We start from the raw sequence: 22,204 nt of genomic DNA on the forward strand, positions 1-22,204 counted from the left end.
AAAGCCTCGTAAAGCTTTTCTGACTAAATGCGTGCCTGGCTGCTTGCTTAAACACACACTCACACACAGACGTACACACACACACACGGCTGCAGCACAGCACTCTTATTTAAACTGATGTGAGTGCTGTCACGACATCCGACTAGTCCTATTTGTTCCACAGAAGCCTTGGCGTGAGAGAGCAGGGTCACCCCACTGGCTCTCATGCAAATCCATTCAGCACACGCGCACACACACACACACACACACACACACACTCACAGACACACACACGCACACACTTAATAGTCCTGCAGATAAGCAAAAAGACTGAGAGACAGACAGGCAGAGAGCTATGTAGAGATTCAAGCATAGAGAGACAAGTAGACAGGAAAACCATTGGAAAGAGAGACAGATAAACTGGTGGACAAAAGACAGACAGAGACAGTCATACAAATCATTATAAATCATAATAAAATTGTTATCTAGATATAGTAGACAGATTCATGTCAATGATAAAGGGCTTGAGTTAGTTCTTGACATTTTAATGTTATCCTAAACCGCGTCACTCACTTGTGGCCCCAAATGGTAACAAGAGATAACTGTCTGGTGGAAGTATAGTGTAGAGATTAGCCATTGATAGTAGGTCAAAAGGTCAAGGTTGAAGCAAACTAGCGTTTTGACATGCCATCCAACTACTTCTGAGGGCAAATGTCTTAATAATCTTGAAATAGAGGATAAATGTGACTAATCGCAATGGAAAACTATTATAACTAAAACTACTATTTATCAACTAAATGATGACAAATAGTCATAATGTATCATCACTGCAAGCTCCCTTCATTGTCTTTGGCTGGGTTTAGCATGTTTATGTAAAACACACAGGTCTTTTACCAGAACTCTTACAAGAGTACTGACTGGCTGTCTCTGAATCACATTGTCGTTGTTTCTTAAGTAGCAATGATGTGTAGATGATGAAGAAACCTCCGCTGACACTGACTTGGTTGCATAAGAATCAATTTATTACAACAAAGTTCAGCATCCACCAGGCACCATAGTCTGCCTGGGAGAGGATTGAGGACCAATACGAATTTCTCAATCTTACAGCTCACCTCAACATCATCTCATTCTGCACTCTTCCTCTGCAGTTGTATGGGGAATTAGCACTACCACTGCTTATATGAAATAACCAACTCCTAATATTTGCATAACAGCAGTGGAAAAGCACATAGGCTAAATTTGCATTTTCTTGTGTCAATTTTCAGACAACTAGGCTACTATTTGAGCTAGATTTGGATGGAAACATTTCTATGGAGACCGGCGATATGCAGCAATTGTTCAAATAATTGCGTACACTTTTGCACAGTCTCTCCTCAAAGGCATTCATAGTGTTGGACTAATTTGTACGATGGAAATAACAGTGTGAAAAATAAAAAAATGGGCATGATATTGCTAATTCTTCTTATTTTCTTAAGAAGATAAATGTGTACAGAGGGATCAAAATTATTAACAAATCAGTTGGATCTCATACAGGGTCCGCCCTCTACTGGACTATATGGGTAGGCTAATACTCTCCTCCAATCAAGAGCACGCATTTGCCCACTGAAATTTGCATAAATGTAACTGGCCAATAACTATGTGCAGAGTTGCAAAGTTTATGCCAGTTAGTAAAACAGAGGTCAAGACATCTGTTTCTATGAGTTATTAAACTGCCTTCTTCTGGGTGCACTTAACTATGATACCTTAGACAAGACTCTACCACTCCATAAAGGAGAATGATTTGTCTCTTTTTAAGAAAACTGTCATTTTTATATCACCTGTAAATTCAAAATGTGCTAACTGGGGGAATAAAAAATGGTTAAGGTATACGAGACACAGATGTGAAAATACAGTTTACATTTTCTTGTTTTGACAGGTTTCTTATAGACTCATCAGCCAGGCTATTTGTGCTTGGTTATTTTCGTGTAAACTAGGATTTTTAGTATCATTTTTTCTTTTTTCCTCATGGGAAGTGCTGCTACACACAGTGACGCAACAAAACAGGTGGACAAGACTCACATTCAGATGGAGTGGATGGGGTTTCTACAGCACAGCATTGCGTGCACAAGAGGCCAATTAGGCGTCAGCCAAAGAAATACCAAGGAAAGCCGTTCACATCCGATGAGCAAAGTGAAATCAGTGGGTGGGACAGGCTATTTGGGATGACTGAGTGAGTGAGGAGGACCTTATGTCACAAAAGTTATATCATAATACATAAAAAAGAAAGACTTTTTAAAAAAAATAAAATAAATAAATAACAGTGTATGTGTTCTGAGTGCCTGCCTGTCTCACTAGTTTCATAATTTTTCTTTTTCATTGTCAGCCACAGTCGGTGTGTGCGGAGTGCTGTTCCTGCAGTATTTCGTGGGGATTTTGGTGAGTTAAACCTGCATGGTTGGCCATCGGATTTGTCCCGCACAGCCTAGCCCAAATATGTCAAGCGTGACAATATTAGTCATTTCATGCCAAAAAAAGAATAGTGGGTCATATTCATTCCTCCACCCCCTCTTAAATCCGTGCATGCACACACAGACACAGACACACACAGACACAGACACACACAGACACAGACACAGACACACACACATACACTTTTGCCTGTCGCCCCTCCCCCTCCGTCTCCTTCCCCTCCCTCTCTCACACACGCACGCAAGCACACACTCAGCATGCTTCATTATACACTTGCCCACACAGCATAGCGTGCCGGAAACAGACTCAATAGATGCCAAGCTCCCGGTCCCTGCAGGCTCAGTGCCCCTAAAACACTGGATGCACCTTCCCAAATTAGGTTAATTTGCTTTTGCCACAGAGACTGCCCCAAAATACAGTCTAGTGGTTCCACAAACAATTATGAAAGAGAAATAATTAGATTAAATTTTTTTTTGTTTGGTAAATTCCAGCTCTCATCAATTATTCACCTGCCTGGGTTCAATAATCAGAACAGATATGAGCTGTATTAAAATGATGATAATCAAGGCAATTAAAATGTTAAGATAACAGTGGTGTACCCAAATTCTTTATATGCAGCAGACAATTCTGAAAGAAGGTTTGACTTTAAAAGATAATAATGATAAAATAAAAAATAAATCACTTTGTGATAAAGTTGAAGAAAGCTCAGATAAATGATAAATGGAAATGTAATTTTCAATTGTGGTCCACTTGTGCTGCTTTCTATATGATGCTGCATTAAATAAATGGCACTACCTCCCTCTCTCTATGCCCTTGCCAAAGGGGCATTTGAGGATATGACCGGTTTCAGAGAGGGTAAGAGGGAGTGAGACAGGAAGAGGAGGGAGGGGGATATACAGAGAGAGGGCTTGTCTTCTCTCTCCCCTCTTTGGCACGGTAAGGTGCGAGATTTGATTACTGTCTCTGCCCGAGTACAACATTTTTCTCTCCCTTTGTCACATTTCTTTCTGCTGTGGAGGCAGATAAACAAGCACGGAAGGTAGGCTAGACTTCAGTGGGCGAGTGTAATTTGCATCAGAGTGACTGAGTCGGCACGATTCATTGACGGGTCCAGAAATAGCATGAACATGCATCACAAATGAAATCATGGCAAAGATTTCTCTCTTCTCTCTATTAGGGCAGGCAGCGTGAGCCGAGACTAAGACACAGGTTTGCTTTGGTCAGCCACAAAGAAATAAGGACAATTACATCACATAAAAAGGCAAAACTGTCAGGCATTTGTATACCACATATGACCATGAAAAGATTGGTCCTGTAACATCCCCTGTGGGAATGTCTGGATGTTATTTCAGATTACTTCTGAGGCAATGAATTAAATGCACACAACCCAAACAGAGCAAGCAGGGTGACCTATGCATGCAAGCAGGAAGAGCTCAGCTAATGTGACTTCAAGGCGTTGTCTGTTTACATTTTGTACACCGTTGTTTATCCATCCTTTATTTTTACAAACAAAAATAATTATGTGTACTTTTAAGGTAGGCTACTTATTTTCACAAAATGTATCTTACCCATCTATTTTTGTGAGCGCTTCTTGTGTCTTAATGACTTCCTCTCATCAACTAATTATGCTGTTGAAAGTCATATCTTACAGCCACGGGAAAGCCACTGGCCTGTTCATGTCAATCAGGGCCCCTTGCGGTCATGTGAAGCCTTCACCTGTCAAAGTGTACCATCACACTGATGAGCATTAATAACTGAAGTTTCATTCCCCTGAGTTTAACGATGGTTAGGATGGTTGTGGTAAGGGTTAACTGGCTCAAGAGGTTAACATAAGAAGCTTCCACTTCAGTGGTCAATGACCACAGACAGAGGACCTCTTTTTGCTATTAAACCTTAGTTGAATGATTTTGCAATATGATGCATGTGGTAGTGTTTGTGTGATAAGCACATTAACTTTGACAAGCATAATCAATTCTCATTTCGATGCTTTTATTTTGACATGAAATTAACTTCCTGTCACTGACGTTATATACTAGGTGGTGACGTGATGACGCTGCGTCGTGGCCATAGCAACAGCCAGAGCATGGTTTACAACAGGAAAAAGTCAGTCAAACTTTGTAGTATTTTCTGATTATTTTTTCGCATTAATTCCGTAAGGGACCGCTTACTATGGGTAGGTAAAGGTTTATTCTGCTCACAAGTTGTCAAATAACAAAGCCACATTCTTGCATGACTGTAGTGGTAAAGTTAGGCGAGAGACAGCAGTGATTTGTTTTCCGGTTAGTTAGCTAATTTAGCCAGATACCGAGATTAACGTCAGCGTCATTTCATGAGTGCTGTTCGACTCAGTTTCTTTTGTTTATTGTTTTTTCCCACAATGTGCTTGTCCCAAGTTTAATGTTAAACAACCTGCAGCTATGCAGAGTTTATAGTGTTGCCTGCATGTAAACAAAACTGCATTTTGGATACAATGCTCATTGCCAGTAAGCTAACCTAGGGACTGAACCCTGTGTCTGTGACTCCTAATAATAAGTATTATGCTAGCCATTCAATTTCCTTGTATTATAAATTACATGATATCTCTGAAATATATGAAATATATGCTTCTGCTACTGCTTAAAACTGCTTTCTAAGGATATTTGCATAGATCTAAAAGTCATTCGTAAAACACACCGGGCCTCATATACGATATTTATTTACGATATATTTCGTTTTCACAGACCACAAATTGTTACCCAATGCAAGAAAAATACTTTTTACATTTGAGGAACATTTTAAAAATGTATTAATAGAATTTATTTAATTTAGATTATGTTTAGAGTAATTATAATGACTGGATTACAAAATTCCAAGGCTAAAAAAATACTATTATTCTGCATTGATCTCAATTTTTGTATTTTCAATTACTGTGCATCTTTCTGCTGCCCAGTGGTGAAATGTAACTAACTACAGTTACAATTACAGTTACTTATGAAAATTCATTTACTCTAGTACTGTACTTAAGCACAAATCTGAGAAACTTTTACATTACTTGAGTATTTTAATCTCATGCCAGTTCCCACCTCCACTCCATTACACTTCAGAGGCAAATGTACTTTCTCTTCCACTACTATTCATTTAATTAATTGGCAATTATTTCTATAATCCTGTAAGTCATTTTTCATGCAAAAAACATGTCATGGTTCCAGCTTCTCATACTGTATGTAGGAGGACTTGCTGTTTTTACTTTTAACTATTTAAATTATTTTTGTTTATTAAATTGATTTAAACCTTTTTGCATGTGTACTTTTACTTTTAATATTTCAATACATTTCCTTGATATCACAGGCACTTTAAAATCCTATTTACTTTTTAAAAAATGCATTTAACAGTAGGCCTACATCAGTTTTACTACTGCAGAAGTTATATTCTTGGCTATGAGCTAGATTCTTTGCACACGGCACAAAACCTGCCCCTATATAGTGTTAAGGGGGCATTACCTATGCTAAAAAGTGACTTACGATCAAGTGAGATTCAGCATTGAACAGACCAAATTTGGATGGTTTAGATGCATCTGGAGTTGACTCTTATATTTTCTATTACCAGAAAATTAATTAATTAACTTTAAGAAAATGATGCTGATTATTTTGTATGGTTATACCCAGAGTCTCCAAATATTAATGATACTCAGCTCTTTAAATAAACAATTATCTTGTGGATCAATGAGATCAAATTATTTCAGCTCCATCTGCCTCCAGGATGAGGTGGGTTGAGGACATTTCTTCATCGTGTGTCCTCCCTCCCCTAAATGCTTTTTACCCTAAGTGCTTGTGTTTTTGCTCGTGCCTAACTGAGGGCCCTCATGAGTTTATCTGTTCGTGTATGTTTCCTCTCACGACTTAGGCATGCGTCCATGCAGAATAGATGAGTTTATGAACAGCTTGCCTCTCTCACATTAGACTGATTAATAGTTCAATCAGGGCTAAAACGGACAAAATGTCACGGGGGAACAGTTGTCATGCAAAATCAGCTCTTTATATCTGCGTCCATCTAAAAGGATAGGCCTGCTTAATGCCGTCACAGGGCGTAACTAATTTATCTGCGTTGTGTGAGCCAGTGATTGAGGATCTCTGCCGTGTTTTAAATGCAGAGCCTAGAGACAGTAGGGGGGCAATCAGGCTATTAGCGTGCGTGAGCATGAAGCCTGCTCTTTGACTGGGCAGGGTTTGTGTGTCTGCTCTGGTGTGTTAGTGTGAGAAAGACGGATGTACACGTGCTTGTTTACATGCAACTTCTTGAATGTTTTAGTCTGTGTATAAAGAGAAACTTCCCTGTCTTTTCATAAATTCTTAGATTTTATGTAGTTGGATGTGTGTCATTCTGTGCGCATTGTGCTCACGGCCAAGTCCTTGTGTGTTTGTGCTGTATATTTTCCTGCGTGTCCTCTCACTCCATTTCCCTGCGATGGTCTGCGAGGGCATTTAATGTCTGGCATGCAGCCTTGCACAGAAGACCATCTGATAGGAGTGACCTCTGGCCCTAAGTTAGCCAGAGGTATTTAATTAGAGGTCAAGTGTTGAGTTGGCGTGATGCTTTCCCCTCACTAATGGTGAACTGATAGATAAATGCCCTGAAAGCATACACACACAGATAGACAGACAGACAGAGAGAGGCTGGGAAAGGCTCACACTGTTCTCCCCGCATGACCTCCTGCTCCTATGGCCACATTACTGACTGTTCCTCACTCTGCACTATAAAACAACAAAGTTGGTCTTTCCATGGTTTGCAACTAAAAATCAGAGCACTGTGCACACAAATCATTTCTTTTCTTGATGTGGATATGTGGATCTTTGTGGACATTTCCCACACTTGAAAGTTGAATCAGTCCTCATTAAACCCTGTGTTGCCCTGCAGTAGAGGACAGGCTAATGTATGGCTGTGAAGTCAAAATACGCCTCAGCTGTGAAATGCCATAATCTACAGTCTATAGGCTTAATGCCATAAGCTTGACTGATTAATCTATTGAATAGTGTGTGCGGCAAATGGGTTTAATATGGTGGACATCACGCTAAGGGATTTACCCTTACATTAACCTCAAAGGCTAAGTGCTATTCATCAGTTTAAAAGTACCACCCCTTTTATCTTGAAAAGCATAGTCAATATTCCTGGGTAATACTGAGCAAAAGACAATGTCGTAGGATGGTCGCAGAAATACTTTAGAATTAGGGTTTTATTTTTTAGAGGGGTTAAGAGGCATGTTTTGTTTTCATGCTTTTTTTTCTTGAAGCTTCTACTGTTGGTTATTGTGTTCTTAATTAAACAAGATGGATTATATGTAAGAAATATAATAATAATTCTTCTTAAAATATAAGATTTTTTTTAATCTAAGAAAGAAAAAATGACTCACCTCACAAGAGCTCAGGTCAAGAGCCAACAAATAGAACTGAATAATACCTCCAAAACAAAAAATAGACAGCGCTTTTCTCCCTTAAAGATTGAATATTACAACTTAGAGCCCAAGCAATCAATGAAATAACGAACTACTTAATTAGCAAAGTTAACCAAAAACAATTTTGATGATTATATTCTGCATTTTAAAATGTAAGGATCTGTGTTTTTTCTGTTTAATAGAACTGTAAATTGATTATTATATGCTGTTGGTCAAAGCAAGTCTCATGTAGACTTCGGCAAATTATGATGGACTTCTTTTAATAACTATTTTCTGACTTGGTATAGACAAAAGGATTTTCTGTTCTTTAAAATAATAGAAAGATGAATCAATTTTGAAAATGATTGTTAGTTGCAGCCCTAGTTTGCAGCAATTGGAAATCCATATCACACACTATATACAATTTCCAGTAAATCTAATACTGCAGGGCTTGTTGTTTCCAGGAGACAAGGGGAAATCTATGGAGGCAGAGCAGGAGGGGGAGAAGGAAATGAAGATGGTCCTTCACTCTCCTCCAATCTACCCACTGCCTGAGGAGATAAAAAAGGTAGGCCGTGATTCAGAAATCATGTTCCTGAAAACCCCTGACAGGTACCTTGCTGATTTTTTATTTGAAGTTATATCTTAACACAAAGACTCTCCTCTCAGGGGAGCATACTGTATTAAATCATTTTCAGCACACACATGCATTCAGATTGGACACATACTGCATATGTTACCTTCCAAAGCAGCATGTTAATGAAAGACCATATTGACACAACATATGTCGTTAACAAATGTGATTTTTATTTTCCCAAGCCAGAAATATGAATGTGTTTGTGACATCCTGATTAGTGTTTTAAGGCTGCTCTCTCTCCATATGCTGTCGTAATCCATATGATTTGAATAAGAAATAGGACAATGTCCTCTTTTTATCTTCCATCTGTTTTAAGATAAAGCACTTAGGAAATAACATGGCAATGATGACATGTTGCTTCATAGCCTTGTCAATGTCAGGTGGCAGTTACATATTCCCATATGATATACCATATGGTATGAATATAAATTAGCAGGGAATATGGCTTTCTTTAAACAGGAAGCACATAGGGTCTCTAATACCACTATATACCCTGTTTGTCAGTGGAAATTATTTTCTCCAAAGACCAAGTTTTCCAAAAATAAATAACTCTTATGTTCTGACTCTTCTGATAGTCAGAATAGGAAAGTAAGTATCCAATTACTTTGCATTGCAAGTGCTCATACATTTTTAATGTAAGGGCATATTAAACAAAAAAAATTAAAACACTGTCACATTGTTTTAATGTTAAAAAAACGAAGATTTTTTTTTTTTTTTTTACATTAAACCATTGTGAAAGTGGCCATTTGATAAACTGCAGTTTTTGGCACTTTTGCATTGGCTTCATTTTCAGCCCTGGATTTTGCTACTTGTATGCAACTCATGTTCTTTCAAATCTAAGATGACAGGGTATGTGGTATTTGCTGTGGATTGCATTACTCTTTTCTCTGAAGATGAATATATATTCCACACTACCAAAATCAATCAGTTTGGAAGTAATACTTCCACAGTGAAGCAGGCAGCAAAATTTCATTTTTAGCAAAGTGGGTTGCTGCTGCATAGTCAAAGCATAAAAAAATAAGCATGTTGGAAAATCACACATTTATCACATTAGAATTTATCCTGAACAATATGATTTGGCACATCCCAACTGTTGGCTTGTTTACAACCTGTCTGATCATCCCACTCCGTGTTTCTTTTCCTGTCAGACTTTGCTGTAGCAGTGTCTGTTCTCAGCACTCAGTATTTTTGTGAGAACGGTAACTAACAGTAAAGATGGCTGGAAAAATAAGAGCACATGTAATAAACTGGAATTACCCTAAATTATTTTAGCTGCTGTATATTATCAGTTCCATTAGTCTTTAAACCTGTTCAGCACAGCATGACCTCGAGCAGCTAGTAGTATGATTACTCAGTGGAGCTATGTGACTTTTTTCTCTCTGCGATCTGCTCCCTCTTCCTGTCTCTCTCAGTTCCCTGTCTGTTGCTCTCTAGTAATTTCTGGAATTTCTCATTGAGGCCAGTAGATGGCTGTGAACAATACACCCCCTGGTATTATGTGAGGGTGGCCTTTCCATGCCCATGTACAGACTAAATCCCCCCAGCCTCCCCCGAAAGTCTGTCCATTCTCCCATCCATCCATTCCTGCTGCACCATGGCCAACAGACTCAAATGGGAATCCATTTTATTTATTGATTTCTTTGGTGGGCATCCAGCTCTCCTCAGTGTGTGTGTGTGTGTGTGTGTGTGTGCATCCGTTTCAGTGCTCCTGTTTATGATTTGTCGTAAGAGGCATGTGATAACCAGACACAGAGCAAAGGGAAGAGAGACAATTACAAAGAATGAAAGAGGGAGGGAGAGACATTTTGATCATAGTCCATCTGGTTCAGTCTCGGGATCTGCCCCCCCCCCCCATCCCTCCTTTTTTTCCTCTCTCTGTCATCCACTCAGATTCCAATAGGTCCGTAAAATAGAGGATGTTCTGGGCTTAGCCCCCCGCTGAGTACACTTCAGCACCATTTATTGGAGGAGGCTTAGGTGGCTGGGGGCGAGCGGAGAACAAAAAACAACAGAGGCAGTGTGCGTTGCAAGCGCAAAGCTGTGGGCAGCACCATGTGCACTGGTCGGCGTGGGAGGCAAAGAGGAGGTGGTGTACTAACAGGCCCATTTAAGTGCTGTTAATCCTGGTGTGCTGGGAGAGGGCTGGCACCAAGGTTTAATGGTGGGCTGCTGAGAAAGAGAGCGCTGCGGTTACACACAAACACCATGCCTCCCACCCACACACTCTGGCACAGTAACACACATACTTGCAATGAACTTTCATGCTGACAGTATGTTTATTGTTTGTATACACACACACACACAGGGGTGCAGCTCAAACTCAGTTACAGGTGCACACACAAAGTACCGTCTCGTACATTACATGAAATGTTAGACAGGGTGGGACACCAAAAAAACATTGGTTTCCTTTTCATGTAGTTTACTTCCCACATTTAAAAAACATGCAAGTTGTATGAATATGTGTCATTCATGCAAATATGTATACATGAATATGTAACACAGGTATGAATATACGATGCACATGCAGAAGTTCTTACAGGTCTTGCTGCCTATCCATGGCATCTCTCTGTCTTCTGTGAAGATTATGGAGGGGCATTGCTAAAGAACATTAGCCCTTTGAAACATGAGCAAATTAGCTTGGACAGAAGGCATGAGCAATGAAAGAAGAAATGACCCCCAAATTAGCAAGAGATTAGTAAAAGGTATAAGAAAATCACCTGAAAATGAGAAAAAAAGAACAAGAAAGTGAACAAACATGCTTCAAAATTATAATAATTCTGTTACATAATTTTAAACTGTAAGTGTGATAATTATAAATATAATTTTTCCCTTGCTTTTTTTTTGAGAGAAATCAGAATTCAAAGGTTTAAATACTTGTGATAGATGTCTGAAAGAAGCACAAGAAAAGTGATGTTGCTCCAGGTTAAGCTAGTACAAGCAATTGGTAACTTGCTACTCTCAGGTGTGTTTCACATAGTGAAAGTAACACAACTGTGTGCTGCTTAAGATCACATATTTCCGTTGTCTTCTATTGCTACCCAGTGACTTAATTATAGTGGTGAAATTAACAAGAAATTTATCTTTCATATTTCTGTTGAGCAAATCACTCTGCACCATAGCAGTTTTTGCAAGAGAGCAGAACATAATCAATGCAGTATTGTATTTGATTTAAATATACTGAGAATGCATGCTGCTTTTCAGTTTTGCCATGTCTTTTGAATACAGTTACACTTCCCCTCGGTCCCTCTTTGTTTTTCTCAAGGGCACATTAGCACTTATTATTCAGGGTCCAGAAACTGTTACTCCCCATTTCACTGATGGTCTTTGAATTAAAAATCAACTCAAACCTGCTTCTTTAAGCAGGTGGTCAGACTAAATATAGTGCTGCATTAAAACATGCGAGGGGCTGCATTGGCGTGTTGCTAAAGGTACCAGTGAGAAGATGAAATATGATCCAGGAAGTCCAGTTTCATTAAAATATACATTAAATTGAAGGTTTAGCAAATGCTAAAACACCATTCAGAAGTTAAAGTACTGTGAGACAGGATTCTAGTACTCTGCAGTTATCATGACAGTAATCATATTGTGTTTTTTTTGATGATCACAAGGTGAAAAGTAGAATATGCTGTTCATGTCCTTGGATTTTGTTGTTGCACTTATTTGATTGCACAGTGCACTGCATTTTTTTTCTTTTTTTGTGGGAGTCCTCCATCAAAACCCCTGCTGTGCTAATCAATGACACAGGGCTATTGTGGGTCTGAACACAGCATTAGCCTTTGTCTATTGCCATCACCAAAACTCAAAATGGTGCTGTTTCACTCCCTCCTTATTTGGCAGGAGTTGTCAAAGTAGACCTTTTTACACAGAGTCTGCGCAGTCCCATCTTTATGCCTCCTTTGCATTTTTACGCAGAACCAAACGATGGCGGCAACATGCCGCTTCAGTGATTGATTGTAAACAGTGGAATCAGAATAGGCGTGACAGGCGTAATGTTTAACACAACAGCGTCAACCTTCAGTGTGACATAAAGCATATGCGTTGGCAGTGCTGTGTAATTGACAATAATATTGACATTGACATGGTAACAACAATCATTTACCTTCTCTGCTACAGGGCAGCTGATCTCCTCCTTTACACAGAGGGTAACAAGCTCATTGTTTTCCCAATTTGCAGACAATTATGTCCTTCGTTCTTCTTTGAGTTAGCTGCTTACTGCTGCTAGCTGCTTTTTAAATCTCCCACGGTGGGTCATACACATAACACAAAGACAAAACGTCACACTCATCCTGTCTATGGTCCTGTCCTGCCAGCTGCTCTGTTTATACAGACACCATTTCAGCATTGTTACTGGAGACAACTCTGTCCCCCCATTCTGCAATTGTATATTGTATTGTATGGTATAAAGGCACAATATTCCCTCTTTGAACATGCAGTGTAAAAGGGGCTGGTGACACTCAAAAGAATCTCTACACTATATACACAGCATTAATATAGCAGCAAACAACTATTTGTAAAGTAAAGATATAGTGGAGTAATGGCTCCCTGAGCAGACGATGAAGTCAGGCTACCTCTGTGTGTGTTATAATCCTAACTGCTCTGTTTATTGTTACAGTAGACTGTTAGGTGGCGAGTGCATGTTTTTGCATGCGACTCCCTGTGTGTATTTTCAACTGGCTAGCTAATCGGCGGCACTCCGCACTGTGCTCATATTGTGTTCATGACACTGTACCGACCCAAGGCGTTGTTGTAGAAGCATAGCACTCAACCTCCAATTCCTCCTCACGGAGTTAACACCGTTAGCTGCTAGCTCCTGGCTCACGCTGAGAACCGTGTGCAGATAACCTCGGACTCATAGATATATTCTGATTCTTGTATACAGCTCCTGTAATCTTTCCTAGCAGTATTCAAGCCCAAATGTGGCTCAAGGTTTTTTTTTTCATTTGTTGTTTCAGTGCAGCACTGATCAGCACCACAGCATTTTTATGCCACAGCTGAGCACCTCTTGTCCTCCACGAGGCGCTGATAATACCTATTTACTTCTCAAGTGTCAAAGTCTGAGAGGAGCTCAAACACACAGTGTAATGGGACAAGACGTTCACCTCCAAGAGAGGGGGAAACACATGCAGGGAGAGAAGCAAGAAAAGCAAGTAGAGAAAGACACAAACAAGAGGGATAGTACTCCCTGTTAACTTCTCAAATGTTGTGGTCTGTGAAGAGCTCCGAAACACAATGTAACAGGACAAGACGTTCACTTTAGAGAGCAAGAGGAGCGCAGGGGAGGGAGAGAGAGAACGGGGAGCATCCCAGTGTGCGTGCAGGAGAGATAAGTGATTTTATTGTTTTGTTTTCATTAAAAGGAGAGAATCAATGAGGAGAATAGGACGATAGAGACAAAAATGGAGACCCTTTCTGTCATATACACATACATGCACATGCAAGCACACAAACACACCCATGTCTCCTCTTTATACAGTTTAACTTCTTTCTGTTTCCTTTCATAACACCAGACATACACATTACCAACACAATAGGAGGTTTTAGACAAAACACTGGTACTTAAAAAGGGCTGTGTTTACCTTCCACCTCTTCATGCACAGACACACACACACACACACACACACACACACACACACACACACACACACACACACACACACACACACTGTGCATCATGGCATGCATTCACTACCTGCCTGACTCTAGTGCGATTCATAATTGAGTAGGTGCTGTGTTTTGTTATTCATTGCATTCACATTATAGTGAGTTTTAGCCTGTGGCTGCCATCCGTGCTGCAGTTTCTCAGTAACATGGTACTTTTCCTTCATTCCACTCTCCCTCTTTCTATATGCAATAGTGCTGTAGATGAAGCTCTATATGGACAGCTCACAGAGCAGAGACACTGTGTGTCACCGTACTGGTAGTACTGACAAGTTTGGCTCCCTGGCTGACTGCTGTCTGAAAAAGTGCAGGTAAAACCGTATGGAGCACAAGCGTGTGTATGGATGTGTGTGTTTTTGCACACATCCACACTCCTTTCTGTTTGAGTTTTAGACCTTGAGAGTGAGTAGGAGGGTTGTGGAGGGTTGTGATTTTAGAGTTAAGAATTGCACAGTGTCCACACAATCTGCATATCGGAAGCAGCTTCAGCCCTTCATCTGTGTCTACACGTGTATTGGCAGCACTTAGAGCATGACACTTAATCACTGTTATGCACTAAAGCTTCAGAAAAAAGATATGAAGCATGAAAACAGCTTTTGGTGGTGGTTACATGCAAGTGAAACACAAGCTGTTATAAGGCCTACAGACAGCTGTGTTGGTGCGTGAGATGCACAATTAAAAATGTGTCTGAAAGGCCTCCTGTGTAAACAAGCCTTTGAAATGTTTAGGCTAAGCTAAGGGGGGTGCATGTACATTGTGAAACCGCAGGATATGTATTCATAAAAAATGTCATTAAAAATATCAATTTCCTTTTATCATACTTAATAAATGTGGATAAGACAGTGGTATCTTTGCTGTGCACAGTAAAGTTTGACCTTTTCCTGCTCTGAAGACACACTATTTCATCTGACTGGTACGATAAATGTATAACAGCCACAGTTCTGAATGTAGGACAACTGGCGTACAGATACAGACCTGTTAATGTGATCAACTGTCATCGGAGTCCTTGCTTTGGCCACACTGCCCTCTGCATGTTGATAGGACAGGTGCAAAAAGGACAAGCCTCGGTCATTTTTGCAATAAGTTGAAATTTTTAAGTCTGTCCGCCATGAAAACCCTCTGGACATTTTTAATGACTAAATGACATTTTGCAGTGACAGCAGGGCAATGGTGTATGTAATGTTGAGATGTCTTCATGCTGTTTGCTGTGTATTGTATATGGTAGCAGTGTGTTTTTCAGACTCCTCACAGGAGACTCAGTTGTTGAAGATACAATGCAGAAACAATCTAAACCAGTCACAAGCCTGGTTTCTTTGCTGGAGATGTCTTTCTTTCTCTTCTTACTAAAATCTTCACTTAGATGATGACTGCAGTGTCTGATCATAAAACATCTTCAGCCTTCTTTGTTAATCTCTTTTAATGCAAAGGTGTAAATCTAAGTCCACACTAGCCTCTGTCATGTCTTTCCGTGCCTCTGACTATAGACTGTCCAAGCAAGGGCTCTCAACTGCTCATTGGTCTCCTTCTCCCTCCCCTCCACCCATCCATTTTTAATATGAGCATGGCAAAGTCTTCTAGAGGAAAAGAGGAGAGTAGAGACAAGCCACACGTCCCAGTGAGCTACACCGTGCTACACATCTCTCCTTTCCTCTCCTTTCTCTGTCTGTCTCGCGTTCTTTCTCTGTCGTTACCTCACTTCTCCTTTCCTTGAATAATGGATAGTTTAAAGCCAGACACGCTCCTCCCTTTTTTTGTCTTGATCCTTCTCCTCAATAAGACCTCAGGAGGTCGCTGGATAATGGTAGCACATGTGTTGTCTGTTCACTCTAATCATTGTATCTCAGACTTGGTCCCTCACTCCTCCTCTCTCTCCATTGTTTTCCTCACCTTTGCTGCCCCTTTTCAGTCTTTTTTCTTTAAATCTGGGCAAAGAGCAAGAGATTAAGAGAGAGAGTGTGTGTGTGTGTGTGTGTGTGTGTGCGTGTGTGTGTGTGTGTGTGTGTGTGTGTGTGTGTGTGTGTTGGGAGGGGGAGGGTTCTGGGGGGGGTTCATCAGGTGAATGCTGATCTGCAGTAATGACTGAGAGAAAGCAGGGGGATTATTGTGCAATATTTTCATGGGTGTTGTCTGGAGCTTGGAAATACAAAGTGACAATATTGCATGATAATCCAAGGGTCACTGGAAGGTCACCGTTGCTTTTTTGAAGCAGTTGCCATGCCAGCCACTGGCAGTTGCTTCTGAAAGATACATGATAAGCAAGTGTTCACATAGTCAGTGCCCAATCACAAAAATGCCAGTCATTGTCAATGCTTGGTGCATGCTCGGCATCCATCTTGTTGTGTGGTTTCATTCCAACATGTCATGTCAGGATACCTCAAGTTACAACTGATTTTGATAGCAGAAAAACAGCATTAAATGATAAGGGGAAGGCCTTTTTATACACAGTACATTACACTGATTCAGTCAGACAGAGAAATTCAGTCAAAAGAGGAAAAATGTCCTCATTGATAGTTGACTCAATGGACCATTATCCATGATATTCACAAAGTGTTTTGTGTTTTCACAAAGGAAATGCCAATATCAATTTTTCAATAGTGAAAAATATGTTGAATTTGCTACTATTCTACTTCTTGTTTCATGTACTACTACCATCTTTACTATCATGGTTACTGCTGTCACTACTTATGAATAAACTAAGCTGAATACAGTTAGACCTGGAATGTTTTATGGGTAATATGGAAAGTTGTTCTAATGAACCTCAATAACCGAGGTAGAACTTTTTTGAGAGAAAGTTGGTGAAAAAAAAAAGGTAAAATAGGCATGCAAGACAAGTTTACTCATATATATATAGGCAAAAAGGATACAAAGTGCTTTGCATAAAATATCAAAGAGATAGAGACAAAGTGCAAAAGAAACTATATATATATAAGGGCATTTAGATAAAATTTAAAAAGCTATTAAGGGCACCTTAGGTCAAAGAGAGACGGAGCAGGGACCCTCCTTCTGCATAAAATTTCTAAATTTAATTGCACTTGGGATAATTTTCTGATTTTTTTTGGTCGTCTCTTGTTTGTGTTTGTTTGTGGCTGCTAAGTCTGCAGCAGTTGTATCATGGCTAGGTGCACAAGCCTCACCCTCAGCACTTTTGTCGATGGTTTCTGAAATGGACAGTATGTCTGAGTCTTTTGCTTGAAAAGTTAGAAAATCACAAGATCCACTGTGTCTCACAATAATGTCTGTACACTTGGAATAATAACACCGCTAATTGGCCAATATCTCTCAATAGTACGCAAATGACAGCTAACTGAAAAAAATGGAGCAAAAGGTCAGAAATGTATTTGGGCCCTAAACTATTCATTGCTTTATAATCCAGCAAAGTTACACTGCACGAATACACCACTGACAGACTGATCACACCTAACAGTGCAAGAGGACAGGATTTTCTTGTAAACATTAAATGAACTTCAACATGCCTGGCTCAAAATGGGGCCATCTGTGACGTTAAGCCTGAGTTATTAGTACAGTCAAAATAAATTAGATCCTCTCAGTTTTACTCATTCATAAGTGTCTGAAGCTTTTTTTGCATAATGTACTTCAGCACAGAGTTAAACACTGCAGGCGACAGCACTTGTTTTCTCTTGCCTAAGAGGGTTAAATGAGGTTGCATTTAGCCCCGCTCCAATGACTGTCATCTCGTCAGACAGAATGTCATTCCACCTGGTTTAAGCCGCAAATGAAGAACATAAAAGTAGGATGAATGTTAAGAAGACGACAAACTGGACAGCAAAGACAAATAGACAGAACCAGCCGGATAGACAGGCAGGCAGACATGCACGACACATTTCAGCCAGCATTACCTCCTCTGGCCTCTACTGGCTTACTGTGCCGTGCCATGTCGTGCCGTGCCGAGCTGTGTGTTCTGATGCGTGGTCTAGTGGGGCTAACGGAAGCACATGTGTTGTCTGCTAACTCTGATTAATGTAACAGACTATACTCCCCCTTCTCTCTCTGGCTTATTTTTTTTTCGCTGGCCTCCCTGCTGTCCTGGCTTCACCCCTTACATGTATGCCTGCACTCAGTCTGTTTAAATCCTGGAGTAATTAAATTATAATGCAGTGCTTCTTAAGCATATAGTGAAGCCATGGAGTCCATAAAGTAAACAGTGTAGGGTAAAATGGTACAAAATGTTAGCTGCAGGACTCAGGACAGATTAAATTTTTGGAACTGAAGAGTCAAACTAGCTGCTATAATTTTATTCAGCTGTTGAAGAACCTCTGTATTACATGCTCAGTTGGGGAGCATTTCGTGAGTCATCTGCTGTTTGCAAGTTATACATGGAGAAAATATGCGTGATTTAGAATTTGTAGTATTCATGCAGTTTAGTATGAATGGATCATTTAGTTACTGGTACATTGTTTTGTAATTTAAGTTATGTATGTTGTGGTATTTTTGTGAAATGTTATTTAGTAACAGCTTATATCTAAGAAGTGTGGATCTGAGTTTGTGGGGTGCAACCATAGACTGCATTTAAAGCTGGATGACATGACAGCTCCCCCAAAGTGAAGCTATTCACTCTCGATCGCCCCCTGGTGTCTGACTGCAGTGTAGGTCCTAAGGCCCGTCCCTCCATGTTAGTGAATGGACATGGGCCAAAATAAAAAAATCAAAGTACACGCCAAATAAATTTTTCCCAAAGACGGTGTCTGTCACTGAAAGTAATTCTCATCACCCTGATGTTTGTTTGAGTGTTTCTTTTTATGATAAGTAAAATTTTAATGAGTTATTAAATTATACAAAGCAGGGCTTTTCCTCCATGATTGACAGCTATGACAGCCAGTCCGTGCGCTCACATTCAATGGAGTTGCTCACAATTGGTTGGACGGGGGTTTGGCGGGAACTACCCCAATGCGAATATTGCTACTGCGCAGATATGGGCTCTCATTCACATCACCCCTGCAAGATGGCAATGTCCGTGTCCTGGATTTTTTTTACCTTACTTCAGCAAGTACTTCAGAAAGTGTTGGTGTGTCGTCCATCTTTATATACAGTATATGGGTGCAGCCCATTTTTAGTCAAAGTCAAAATTCAAAGTCAACTTTACTGTCAATTCTGCCATATGTGTTGGACAAATATAAGATTGAAGTGCTATTTCTCTTAGACCTCTGGAATAAACATGCAAGTACACAAACACAAGAATAGAAAAACTATAAAAAGTAGATAAGTACCAAATAAAAGTATAAAAATTACAGTTAAAGAAAACACATTTGAAAATACACAAGCACCAACTCCAATTTTTAACTTAGTGATAATACAAATCTCTGTTTTATTAACATATCATAAGCTAAGTTTGAACTTGCCAATGGCTGAGGCATTTGGCATCAGATCACCACTATTGAACTGTGTAGAAACTATGAAGTTTTTGTCTGCAAAGGAGTAACATTCAGGCAGGTGTTTTATTCAGTCTAATGCACATGTTGAAGCAACTCTAATATTAATAATAAGCTTTATTCAGATAGCACCTTTCATACAAGAAATGCAGCACAAAGCACCTTACAATAAGGGCATTATAAGCACTTTGATTTCAGCAACCCTTGACTACAGTGCTGCTTCAAAATTTGCAAGAATATGAGCATAGAACAAAACAGATACTGCGGTAAATTCAGTTTTGCTCTTGGTGGTTCAATTAGGTCTCACTTCACAGCGCCCCTTATATTGACTGTAAGCTACCTTGCTAAAGTGGATGCAGTTGTCAGTCAGTTACGGAGATGAGCATGGCTAACTTCAAGAAACTGCATTAGGACACAAAGGCTGATTGGTTGACTCCCACACGACTGAACCCCCTCACACACGCAGAAGAAAATGGACTCAGCCAGTCTTCTGCCTGCTGCTCCTCAGGCTAGTTGTTTGTTGTTGTGTGTGCTGTGCCATGCCGTGCTGTGCCTCGCCCTGTGTTTGGATGTGATGTGATGCGTGGCCAAGTGCCGGTCGAGGCAGCCATAGGTGATTCTTTCCCTGCCACTGCCCTTTCCCTGCTTCCACGCAAAGGAGCAAGTGAGGTAAGCGGCCAGGCAGACGGGGAAGGGGAAGCAAGGAAAGAGAGGATAATATAACGGGAGGACAACCAGTCAGCCGACAAACATGCAACCCTGGATTATACGAGGGTTATAAGCCCTCCGACACGTGGTTCAGACCCCTCCTTTCCGCACTTTGTCTGCTCCGCTGACTTCGTTCTGACTTTCTTGTGACTGCTGCTGATCATTTCAACCTCTGTTGTCTGCATGCACACATCTGTCGTGTGTGTGCGAGTGATTGACTGACTGTGGATTCCTCAGTTTTACTCTTCCGTACAGACACACACAACCCAGAAACTGGCTGTCTCACTCTCTTTGATTCATCTACTCTACAATACAGTATCCCCCTGATCTGTCTGCACCCTCCCCTCTCTCCTCTTTGCTACTTGCACGCCTCTGCCCCCACCTCTTGCACTTCCCTCTATCCCTTGTGGCTACTACTACCCCTCCCTTTTTCTCTCCTCCACACACACCCAGATAAACAGACATAGAAACAAACTCATTCACAAAGACACGCACACCGTGCCGCGGTCAAGGAACTTTCACACACACTCACACACACACACACGCATACAAATATTCACAAAAAAGCCCACATCCATACTCATGCAATTGCTCATAAACACACACTTGTCATGTGATGTGTGGTGCGCCATGGGGTCCAGATGAGTGGAATCTCAGTGTTGGCTCTCGCTACACTGAGCACCACAGGGGGTCTTTATCGTCGCAAAAATCAACAAAGCCACAGTCACGAAGCGCCGTCTCGATCACACACACAAACATGAGCACACACACACTCACACAGGCACACACACATGCGCACAGTCATATTCACGCACACACCGGCAACACTAAAAAAAGGAAAAAACGAAAAACATACCAAAAAACAAAAGCGCTCATGCACGCACACAAAGTGACAAAAGCTCACAAAAACATTCTCGTTTTGACACGCAAAGACAAGAGCACAGCTGGACAATGTTTTCAGTGGGACACACACACAGACACACACACACACACACACACACACACCACAATCTCTCACACACTGTCACAGTCCAAAAAAGAAAATAATTTAGGAAAATTAGGGGAAAAAAACAAGGATAAGTCCCTCAACTACTTAATCCCTTCTTAAATGCTTGCGTGATCTATCGTGTCTGTGATTTCACAGACAGAGAGAAGCAGGATAAAGTGCCAGCTAAGCAGATGGAAAGGAGAAAGCATTTGTGAGATTGAAAGAGGAAGAGAAAAAGAGTTTGAAAGAGAAATAGTTTAGAAAGATCCAGGTATGATGCGAGGCAGCGCTCCCGCCTTTGTTTTTTCCACACTAAATCCGCTGCCCATCATCATATCACTTGATTAAACCTAATCCTAATGCCTCTAATCCTTCAGGCACCCAAAAAAAAGAAAAAAAAAAACAAAAAATGCCTAAGTGCCTTGTACCCCTCCATTACATCTCTCAACATTATTCAGTGTGCACTGAATTTTGTCTTTATACAGTACTTCTGTTACTGTGTTTGTAAGCATGGGTTGTAGTTTTTGTAGTCTCCCTGCTTTCCAAAATTACTCAAGGGTATTCAGGTTTTTCAAGTACTGAGGATTAGAGAAAATAAATTGTTTAGTCTGTCTGTTTGTGAAGATCTGTTGAGGCCTGCTGTCAACAACAACTCTGTTTTGCCTGCTTTGTGTAGCCTGCATGATGTCTCTCCTTCATTAAAAGCTTTGACCTTCTACTTATTTAATAAAATTGCAATTTAAGAGACAAATATTATTTTGTTTGTCAGATTTTGGCTAGGCTGATATTGACTGTCCTTTGGGCTTTTGTGGGTCATGAAATTGCAGTACAGAAGTCAAATATGTGTGTGGGGTAGTTAAGAAATCTACAAGGAAACGGGAAAAGTCGGCTTTGCAAAACAGGTCACTAGTGACAATAAGGAAAAAAGGTAGAGGAGCTGCTTGATGCAGACAAGTGAGACCATTTAATCTGATTTAAGAACAAAAACATTC

At 40.3% G+C, this 22,204-nt stretch overlaps 1 protein-coding gene across 2 annotated transcripts in view; it reads left to right on the top strand.

The window, feature by feature from the left end:
* Positions 1-4,471: 4,471 nt before the first annotated feature.
* The window catches only part of lekr1 (Leucine-, glutamate- and lysine-rich protein 1), a 90,649-nt gene continuing 72,916 nt past the window's right edge, over positions 4,472-22,204 (top strand). For both annotated transcript variants that reach the window (XM_088078777.1, XM_088078778.1), the window contains exons 1-2: positions 4,472-4,600; positions 8,299-8,402. In XM_088078777.1, the coding sequence (XP_087934903.1) occupies positions 4,597-4,600; positions 8,299-8,402 (108 nt within the window). In that variant the 5' untranslated portion in view covers positions 4,472-4,596. The remainder of the gene's footprint in view (positions 4,601-8,298; positions 8,403-22,204) is intronic.

Source organism: Plectropomus leopardus, chromosome 6 (genome assembly GCF_026936395.1).
Source record: "Plectropomus leopardus strain MGB_pleo_1.0 chromosome 6, ASM2693639v1, whole genome shotgun sequence".
Classification (NCBI taxonomy): Eukaryota; Metazoa; Chordata; class Actinopteri; order Perciformes; family Serranidae; genus Plectropomus; species Plectropomus leopardus.